This window comes from Rhinoderma darwinii, chromosome 3 (assembly GCF_050947455.1).
Source record: "Rhinoderma darwinii isolate aRhiDar2 chromosome 3, aRhiDar2.hap1, whole genome shotgun sequence".
In the NCBI taxonomy this organism is placed as follows: domain Eukaryota; kingdom Metazoa; phylum Chordata; class Amphibia; order Anura; family Rhinodermatidae; genus Rhinoderma; species Rhinoderma darwinii.
Window position 1 is genome coordinate 368242404 of NC_134689.1, and position 10981 is coordinate 368253384.

At 41.2% G+C, this 10981-nt stretch overlaps 1 protein-coding gene across 1 annotated transcript; it reads left to right on the top strand.

Annotated features, from left to right (window-relative positions):
- The first annotated feature begins 581 nt into the window (after window positions 1–581).
- On the top strand, window positions 582–9919 carry TMED4 (transmembrane p24 trafficking protein 4). Its single transcript, XM_075858659.1, has 5 exons — window positions 582–912; window positions 3350–3450; window positions 5432–5557; window positions 7462–7608; window positions 9481–9919. The coding sequence occupies exons 1-5, from the start codon at window positions 750–752 to the stop codon at window positions 9628–9630; spliced, it is 687 nt and encodes a 228-aa protein (XP_075714774.1). The 5' UTR covers window positions 582–749; the 3' UTR covers window positions 9631–9919.
- Window positions 9920–10981: the final 1062 nt, after the last annotated feature.

Genomic DNA, 10981 nt, shown 5'->3' on the forward strand with positions numbered 1-10981 from the left:
AGTTTATAACACTATAATCTAGAAATGACGGGGTTGTTATACACTACTAAATTTTGGTTATACCACTCAATTCAATGCATTCCTAACCTTGTACATGTATATCACCCTCCCCGTATGTATGTACGTTTTTCTGTATTCTTTTTTACTGTAAAAATTTGGCTGTTAGCCTTGAAAATAAAGAATTAAAAAAAAAAAATCATCATTTCTAACCTTGTCAATGTCTTGACTATATTTTCTAGTCATTTTGCAACTCATTTGATAAATATAAGTGTGAGTTTTCATGGAAAACACTAAATTGTCTGGGTGACCCCAAACTTTTGAACGGCAGTGTGTGTATATATATATGTATACATACACATAAACATATACATAGTATACATAATTAGGAGCAGCAAAACTAGTTTTATTATTTTAAAATAATATCAAATATTTTTTACGATAATGATGGTATTTTTGCTATTAATATTATTATTTATTTTTATTATTACTAAAGTTTAATAGTAGAAAAAAAAACTGCCGAGTGACGTCACTACCAACAGGATGTAAGATGGCCACTCTAAGGTGACGTTCCCTTCCAGCCAGTGGCAACGTTGCAGTTTTCCGGATCCAAGCCTCGCTCTGACGTAGGCGTAACTCCGCCTCTAGGCAGCATACAGCCAATCAGTAACCTCTATTGCTACCCGGATGGAGGCGTGACACGCAGGAATCAGCCTTGAGCGCACACCTCTGTACTATCGCTACTGTCAGTCATGTCTCCCCTCGCCCCGGTCTTTGGGTCCCCCAGATTCAAACTACTCACACTAGTAGTGCTATTGCTGCACCTCGGTCTGTCGCGGGGCCTCTATTTTCATATCGGGGAGACGGAGAAACGATGCTTCATTGAGGAGATCCCGGATGAGACCATGGTGATAGGTGAGAGCGGCAGGTGCAGCTTTTGCTGAGTGCTGGTTAATAAAGGGTTAAAACGACAGGCAGTTGCCTTCACTGTTGCTATGGTAACTGTTGTATAGCCTTGTAACAACACAGGTACATGCTTCGCAGCTTTGGGATCATGTTTCCTTGGAAACTGTTTTTAAAAGTGTTTGGGTTGAAATTAAAGAGACAGTATACCTAAAATCTGCATCTTATAAAAAAAAAAAAATCTAATAGTCTCAAATTTTGTTCTCGAAGTTTTTAAAACTGGCGTTGTGAGATAATGTGGTTATCATGGGATCGTTCTATGAAAGTAATCTACAGTCAGTCTTGTCTCAACTACAAATGGCTGATAGACGGTACTCGCTGCACAGCTAATTTAGGTATTGGATCGAAATGATGACCAGCAGACCCTATTGACTTATAAATGGCTCCATCAAGGTGTCCGATGGCAAGAATAGCGCTTTTCCTGTTGTGAAAAGTGACGGAACCCACGACAGGGTCTTTCTAAGGCAGATGAGAGCAGAGCATTAGATTTTGTCACCTTTTTAAGTGATTTTGTGTTGCATTCTGACTAGTTGTAAATGGAGATTTACTATTTATTTATAATTGGCGCATTGTGGCTGATTTCTTATTTACCATACGAACCGTGCGCTAGTCTCTCTACCAGGGCAGCGTGCGCCATATTCGTTCATCTATTCTGACCTAGCATTGTGTTCTGACACTTTTCACTTGCAACAATAAAGCCCCCTTCACTTTTTTCAGACAAGTGAGCACATGTGGAAAAGAATGGCGCAGGGTCTTCATAAATATAGCACTCGACCACTACTCCATGTTTCTCTATGTATTTACGCTAGGCATAATCTGCAGATGTGCCCTGCGTCTTCGACTGTGATCTGCGCTGCCGGTTAAGATGAAGATGACTCGCATACAGTAGATGTTCTGTGTGATCCGTCCTCAGCCTAAGGCCTTATTCACACGAGCGTGTCCGTTCTGCGCACGCAAAAAACGTGTTTTGCGCGCGCAAAAGCTCAAGCAGAAGGTGCTTTTCTGGTTTCATTCATTCTTTTTACTACTGTTGCGCGAATCACGCACCCGGAAGTGCTTCCGTGCGCAATTTGCACGCACCCATTGACTTCAATGGGTGCATGATGCGCGAAACAAGGGCAAGTATAGGACATGTCGTGAGTTTTACGCAGCGCACATACGCTGCGTGAAAATCACTGGCAGTCTGAACGACTCCATACACTTACATAGGTCCATGCGACGCGCGTGAAAATCACGCGCGTAGCACGGACGTATAACATGTTCGTGTGAATAAGGCCTTATAAGGAGCCGATCACGGCCGAAGGTGCATAGCGCTTCTTCACCTTCGTTTTAGTGTCGGTTGGGGTCTCAGCACCCGGACTCCCACTTATCGAAACTTACACAGTTACTCTTTAAAAGGTATTCCAGTAACATAAAGGTATCACCTATCTACTGGATGGGTGAAAGCTGCTGAATCAGTAGGGGTCCGAATGCTGGGACCCCCTACTGATTGAGAGAATCGGGGTACAATGTTCCTCCTCCCCCTGCCAGTCAAAGTCTCTGGCACTCTGCAGTTTTTGTCAGTGTCATAGACTTTGAATGGTATGGCGATCGGTGGGGGTCCCAGTATTTGGACCGCCAATGATCTAGCAGTTTTCACCTATCCAGTCTTCCCGATTGTTTAGTAAGATTACCATGATTTGTAAAAGGTAAGGAAATTGTGTATGAATTTGCCAGTGTTACAAAATGGCGCAAGCGTGGTTTATAAAGGGCATACTCCTAATGCTATTCTATTTAAACAAGCTTTTTGGGATTTGATTCTTACAAATAATATATGTGTTGGGTTGTAGGATCTCTCTGTGGAGGCAATAACTCTGTGCTGGATTTGTCGTATGTCGGATCTAAATTCTGACCAGGAGATCCCATTAACTTAGAATGGGTTCAGTTGGGGTTTCCGTCATTTTGACTGCAATAATCGTTGTGGCCACTGGGTTAATTTTGTCATCCAATTTGAGCAATCCATCCAATGAAATGAAAATGGCGGATCGAATGGGCGCCACTAAGCAGATCATAAGGGTGAGGGATCGCAAAACCGTTTATTGACCACTGTATAACGCGTTTTGAAGTCGGTCTGACTTTTTCATCCGGTATGATCTTATGATCACTCACTCTTGTAATCTGCTGGGTTAGATCCTGCCCTTTTCATTTATTGGTTTGATTTTTCGTGGTCTTGTGTATGAAGTCTGCAGGTGGAGCAGGAACCACCCCATTTGGAACAACAGTTTGATCCACACGTGTATCCCAGAGTTGTGGTTGTGACGTTTCAGTGGAGTCCAAATCTATGGCTGCGGTCACACATCAAGGTGGGAAAAGAGCCTAATAAGTCACCTTTTATTTTGTTTCATTTCAGGAAACTACAAGACTCAAATGTGGGACAAACAGGCAGAGACTTTTCTGCCATCCACCCCGGGTTTGGGCATGCATGTTGAGGTGAAAGACCCCGATGGCAAGGTAAAGTGAGACTGTTTTTCTGCATCTATTATATTTCTCCTTCAAGACCTTATGGTTTTTTTTATGCTGCACTTGTATACTGAAAATTAGGCTAAGAACAATTTATCCCGTATTCCGAGACTATGGCATTTAGGATATCGTATGGCAATATTATTTCGAATGTGCTTGTCGGAATTGCAAATTATATATCTAGTTTAGCTGACCATAGATATAAAGATTCCCCTATACCTCTACTATTCAGATTGAAAGGAGCATATGTGAAAAGATTGCCAAGATGTGAATGATTTTACCCTTGGCAAATAGTTCATAGTTTGACTGGTCTGACCAGGGGAGCAGAATCTATTTTTTTATGTTATTACCATAGATATAAAGATTATTAGTATCAAATTCTTAATAATAACAACAATAAAACGAAATAATAATAAAAGAAAATGCAATAAGCACTTATGTCACTTTATACACGAAAACCTAAACTAGCCATAAGCCTTTGGGCTAAAAGCAAGTATACCTCAAAGGGGTTTTCCCCTCTATTACGGGATGTCATATCACTAGGCTATGCCATCACTTGTTGGAAATCCAACTGTCGGGGCCCCCACCGATCCTCAGAATAAAGGGCCTGCATCACTTAATAAATGTTTTTTCCTGCACAGCGTTAGTCTAGGCTAACTGCTGCCCAGGGTACTGCAGCCCAGTCCTATTCACTGACATGGAGCTGTGTTACAGTTCCCTGCTCTGTAGGTGGCTGGGAAGCACCACTGTACAGGAAAAAAGCCAAAGGGATCGGTAGGGGTCTCAGAGGTCAGACCTCCGCCAATCTTAATGTTATGGCAGGGTCTAGCGATTATGTAATGGACTACACCTTAAAGGAAGCCATACATGTTCTAATTTATTTAGTAGCCGTGCTATGGTCGGATAGAGTGTCTGGCTGTTCCTTAAAGAGGCTCTGTCACCACATTATAAGTGCCCTGTCTCCTACATAAGGAGATGGGCGCTATAATGTAGGTGACAGCAGTGCTTTTTATTTAATAAAACGATCTGTTTTCACCACTTTATTAGCGATTTTAGATTTATGCTAATGAGTTGCTTAATGCCCAAGTGGGCGTGTTTTTACTATTGACCAACTGGGCATTGTACAGGGGAGTGTATGACGCTGACCAATCAACGTCATGCACTCCTCTCCATTCATTTAGACAGCGCATAGGGATCCTGCTAGATCCTTATGTGCGGTCTTATACTAACACATTAACAATACTGAAGTGTTTAGACAGTGAATAGACATTCCACGGGATGTCTATTCACAATCTCTGCACTTCGTTACTGTTTCTGTGGTAGTTACAGCAGAGGAAGCGCAATCTCGCAAGATTACGCTGTAGATGACAGGTTACATCGAGATCACGCTTCCTCTGCTGTAACTACCACAGAAACAGTAACGAAGTGCAGAGATTGTGAATAGACATCCCGTGGAATGTCTATTCACTGTCTAAACACTTCAGTATCGTTAATGTGTTAGTATAAGACAGCACATAAGGATCTAGCAGGATCACTATGCGCTGAGTAAATGAATGGAGAGGAGTGCATGATGCTGATTGGTCAGCGTCATACACTCCTCTGTACAACGCCCACTTGGTCAATAGTAAAACACGCCCACTTTGGCATTGAGCAACTCATTAGCATAAATCTAAAATCGCTAATAAAGTGATGAAAACAGATCTTTTTTTTTTTAAATAAAAAGCATTCCTGTCACCTACATTATAGCGCCGATCTCCTTATGTAGGAGACAGGGCACTTCTAATGTGGTGACAGGGTCTCTTTAAGCACTTTTGACAATTATAATCGCTGAATCACAGAATTATAGGTAGCTTTGGAGCTTTAATGGAACTCATTCACCTACTTTGACATATTGTAGTTTTGTAATAACATTCTTAGATGCCGCGTTAACATTAACTACTTCCTATACAACATCCTTATTTTTTTTCTTCAGATCATCCTGTCCAGACAGTACGGCTCCGAAGGCCGATTTACCTATACATCTCACACCCCCGGCGAGCACCAGATCTGTCTGCACTCCAATTCTACTAGAATGTCTCTTTTTGCTGGAGGCAAGCTGGTGAGACCACACACTTCATATAATTATTACTCCGTTTTTTTTTTTTCCCACAATGAATGGGCATCCACTATGTCTGTTTTTTTGCAGTGGGCACCCGGCAGTCATCTAGTAGTGAGAGCTGGGATAGTTGTGGCTTTATCTGATAGAGGGTTTCATGTGTAGGATACGTCCTCTAGTAACTAAACATACACAAAATGATGCCTATTACAGACAGTCCCTTTAAGTAAGCTCCAATATGATTGGATGTCAGAAGATGAAAATTTAAATATGTATTTATGACATTATTTCCTACGTTTAGGGTTTCCTTGGAAGAAAGCTTCAATTTAACGTGTAATGAAATCCTTTGTGTGTTTTAGCATCTGAATAAAATTTATTTTTTAACAAGAACAACCTTTTAGAAAGTTTCAGACTCGATTAATGTTTTGTCAACCCCATGATCAGCATCTCTGAATGAGCTAAAGTTTAACTTACTATTCCCCGCATTTAAAGTGTTCCTGTACTTTCATAAAACTTTTGACATGACACTTCAGAAGTTTTGGTCAGTGGGGGTCCGAGCGCTGAGACGCTCACTGATCACTAAAACAAAGCGACGGAAGTGCTCGGGTGAGGAGTGTGCACCCTTAGTTTCTGATCAGCTATGCTCGACCTTTCTTTGGAAAGCCGAACGAGCAGTGTCCTAGATTTTCTATGGAGTCTGTACTCCTCTCGATTGGTGTTCCTAGGAAAGCCAATCAGAAACGAAGGGGCACAGCTCTCATCTGAGCACTTCTGCCGCCTCGTTTTAGCGATCGGTGGTGGTCTCAGTCCTTGGAGCCCCACTAATCAAAACTTCTGACATGTCCCTATGACATGTCAAAAGTTTTATGAAAGTTTAGTTACACTTTAATTGGAGGGTGGACAAAACATTTATCAAGTCTGAGACTTTTAAAAAGTTTATCCTCTTTTTTTTAAAAAGTTTTTATTCATATGCTGAACACTCAAATGAATATGGCAATTTTCTGAAGAATTTCAGGGATTAGCTGGTTTAGAAAAAGCATGGTCAAATACCGTATTGGGTATAAAGTGGTCACTGGTTGACTGGTGAGGATCCGACTTCTGCAGTACCAGGAACAGCCACTCGTACAGATAAGCTGCTGCACTTACGTAAACCATGAAGCGGACCCTTCCTTCTGCTGATTGGTGTGGGTCCAGGTGGTCGAACTAGTCTTCTATCAATCCTAGGGATAGGCAATCAGTTAGAGTACCGGAAAACCTTTTAATAAAGGGGGGGCCCCCCCTTCAGGACTATCATTTTGAAGCCATAGGGAAGACTGTCTACAGAGAGCAGCAGGACACAGCATGTCTATGCATTGAAGGCATTGCTCAAAGCGGACAACCACTGCGTGGCCTACCTGCCCCTGTTAACAGCTGGAGTGATTAAAGATTGGAACGGAACAACTGGATGGTGTTTAAAGTGGGCTTCCCAGTCAGCCCCTCCAGAGGCTGGGACTTTTTTTGACTATAGTCTATCACATTTGCTGTCCTGTTCTATTTTCAGACACTGCTAGCGGCGGGTAATTGTATTACTAATAATACTTTAGGGCTGTGTTCCCCAACCAGTGGCTTGGGCCCCCAAAATGTAGCTCTTCAACTATAGAAGATAAGTGGATGACATAGCATTACTGGAACCTGGTACCTGCGGAAAAAACATATCACTGGCAGTTAACATTAGGGTAAAAGTCTTATTCAATTGGTCATGTTGTTCATAAACTTTTTCCTATTTAATACTCAGCGTGACTCAACACCATCTATTGTATTTGAAAGTGGCTCTCAAACTTCAAACAGTTGGGGACCTTTGCATTAGAGAGTCTCCTATGACGCTCATTGCTTCTTTGCTATGACACCTGACGTTCATTCTGTTGCAGAGAGTTCATTTAGACATCCAGGTTGGAGAACACACAAACAATTACCCAGATATTGCAGCAAAGGACAAACTAACAGAATTGCAGCTCCGAGCTAGACAACTCTTGGATCAGGTGGAACAAATCCAAAAGGAACAGAACTATCAGAGGGTAAGATAGGAGCTATGGATGGAACATTTATATTGTATACTTAACCTTGTTTTTTTTTATATACATAATATATATATATCCAACTTTAACTTTGTAAATCTTGTTCACACAGTGCAGAATTGATGCAAATTTTGCAAGTATCTTGTAAGCCAGGAACGGAGCCTAAACAGAAGAAATATATAAGGAAAACCTTAAAGGGGTTGGGCGCTGGAAGCTATACAGGGGTCGGTACCAGAAGCAGAAGGCTCCGGCCACTGTATAGCAGCCAAGCTGCAGTACTGCTGCTCTGCTCCTATTCAAGTGAATAGTGGCAGAGCTGCAGTAACCCAGCACGGCTGCTATACAGTGGCCGGAGCCTTCTGCTTCTGGTACCGACCCCTGTATAGCTTCCGGAGGCAGCCAGAGCTGCTGTTCGAGGTGGGGTCCAGGTATCAGACCTCCTACGTTCATATACTAATGATTTATCCTGTGGATATGTCATCCGTATAAAAAAACAAAAGCACAACAACATGGGCAACCCAAAAAATCCAACCTGGACAACCCTTTTAAAGTGTCCCTTCTGTTTGATCCAATTCCGGTTGTGACTTCGTGCATAATTCTATGCAGATTTTGTATGTAGTTTTTGTGTGAACAATGCCTAAAAGGAGTGGTCTCATGAATACAACCTTTTTTAATGGAAGCCAGCTTCTCTTTAAATGAGTCCGACTTCTCTGACCATTGGCAATCAGTAGTTATTGCCGGGAGAAGCCACTTCTGCACATACATTTCGTGCCTGCCGTTTACAGAGTAGCGTTCCTTTCTAACTTATAGAGGGGGAGGGTCCTGAGTGAGGGACCCTCTTCTGTGATGTCCATATTCCCTAATAGGACATCCTCTTTAAAAAGAGCTCCATACAAGACAAATTGAGCATCAACACCTTGAATTCAGAAAATCTTTGTACTTATACCAGTCATTTATATAAAAAAAAAAAAATCTGATAGGTAATCTATGTGTAATACAGGGCTGTAAAGCAACCTATGGTGTATGCTGCAAAAGAAAGCAAAGTCTACATTGGAAGAGTTAAATATTGAGTGGAGATTTCATGGGTTGGTGCCGTCTGTCTATATCTGATCGCACAATTGTCACTGGCTTTTCTGTCTTTCCAGTTTCAAACTTATTATATACGTTTATTATAATAAATAAAATGGAGAAACTCTATTAATAAACCTGTACCTTATGAAAAAAATATTAGCAAATGACTCATGAAGTGTCCTCTTCCATAAGATTAAAGAGAATGATCACAGAAAACTACATATTATACAGTGAATGTGCATGTAACTGAGTAATATTTAAAATAATTAAATGGACGCAAACTTTTGCTATTCTAATAGTATACCTGATATATATTCGCTTCATAATATACTTACTGTTAATTGTAGTCGTTTTAGCCATACACAGTCTGTGTGAAGTTACTGCCACTAGGTGTCTCCCTTCCTGAAATCTGCTGTCCACCCGCGGTTGACAAGCAAAATCCATCTCTAGTTACAGAGCAGAATTTACGGACTACAGGTGGGATGTGTCATTTCACTGCCTGCCTATACAAGTCTGGGGAGGGAGTGGAGAGCGAAAGAGACACAGGCGCTGCTGCCCAAACAAGTTTATGGAGGGGGAGCAGAGAGAGAGCACACAGATGCTGCTGCTCATAGAAATTTATGGGGAGGGGAGGGGGAGCAGTAGAATAGAGAAGGAGCAGAGAGAGATAGGAGACACAGAGTGCTGGTAAGAGTTATATCTCACCCCAGTGCTGGATTCTCAGCTACACTACTTATTACTGCTCTATCATCTCCTCCATTCTGCTGCAGATGGTTAATAATTCATTTATTTATGTTACAGTACCGCGAGGAGCGATTCCGACTTACCAGCGAGAGCACAAACCAGCGCGTACTGTGGTGGTCTATTGCCCAGACTCTCATCCTTATCCTCACTGGCATCTGGCAAATGAGACACCTTAAGAGCTTCTTTGAAGCTAAGAAACTAGTGTGAAATGTCTACTTCCATGTCCAGCTCTGCATACTGTATACCCCTCACATATGGACAGAAACAAATGGTTGTCAGTTCATGTTCCCATTATCCCTACCTGTCCAACACATGTAGACATTGCCTTTATATTTATATACCCACTAAAGTCCCAAACTAAATGTGGACCATTGGGTTCAAAGATAAGTTCACTCAGGTCCTGCTTGCTATCATTTATGGATAATCTGTAACTGCCGGCCAGCAACACATATTGGGAGACTAGGAATTTTTTTTAATAAACAAAACTGGAATATTATGTGTTCTTGCAGTAAAGAAGATAATGGAGCCATAAAATCATGAGGTTCCAAATCTTAAATTAATGTGTTGCCATGGAGGTACTTGCTTAAAGGCTATATAAACCTTTGAACCACCTTTTTTTTTTTTTTTTTTTTTTTTTTTTTTTTATTCTTATAATGAAACAAAGTACTATGGTGTTTTAATCAACTTTTTAATTGTTTTTTATTAAGATTTTTTTTTTTACTTTTTGAGATACAACTTCTATGTATCCTAGATACATAGAAGCTGAACTTTTCGCAGAGAGCCTAATCCGTTAGGTCAGTGGGACTGACGACTTCGGTGACAGCGGGTTCTGCGATATGAACTCAGATGTGATAGATAACAGGTGGATCTTGCGTGTCTCCCTCACTGAAGCAGAGCGGAAGGTACAGCTTCTATGTATCCAGGATACATAGAAGCTGTATCTCAAAAAGGAAAATTTTTCTTTTTAATATAAAAAAAACCGATTTAAAACACCATATTACATTGTTTTATTTAAATAAAAAAAATAAGTGTTCAAACGTTTACAAGCCTTTCATGATCTAGCGCTGTAGTCTAAGAGTATGAGCATTAAAGTATATTTCCTTCTAAAATCAATATCTTACAGGTAAGGACATATCCTGGGGTTTTCCTCTTCTCTCAGGTTGTTAAGAACACTAAATAGTTATATCTGTTTCTGTGAAACCTGGGTGACCACCAATATGGCTGCCAATAAAGCTCCCTCAGCTGTTGCTGCTTAGCTTTCCCAGGCTTCTCAGGCTGGGTTCACTCGTCGCGGTCAAAATGCGTTTTGCTGCGATTTTTACAGAATGGAACGGTTTTGCCACGCATTTTCACAGTGAATACGAAAACCCAGCCTTAATGGCAGATCTGCCTAGTTCTACAGAGATCTGGGGTTTGGGAATTAACTAATTTGCCATTAGGAGTTTGAAAACGTTGGGCGACAACCCCTGTGTAGCTGTAATGATGGGCAGTTCTTTACTTGTGGTCACTTTTGGAAAAAGTAAAGGGAAGAACCAGGGTTTGATTCTAGGTGGAAGTG

Excerpts from the sequence above, each read along its gene's own strand:
- TMED4 (XM_075858659.1), top strand. The coding sequence starts at position 750 with ATGTCTCCCCTCGCCCCGGTCTTTGGGTCCCCCAGATTCAAACTACTC. Across the intron at positions 913-3,349 it reads GGATGAGACCATGGTGATAG|GAAACTACAAGACTCAAATG; the intron begins GTGAGAGCGGCA and ends GTTTCATTTCAG. Across the intron at positions 5,558-7,461 it reads TTTTTGCTGGAGGCAAGCTG|AGAGTTCATTTAGACATCCA; the intron begins GTGAGACCACAC and ends ATTCTGTTGCAG.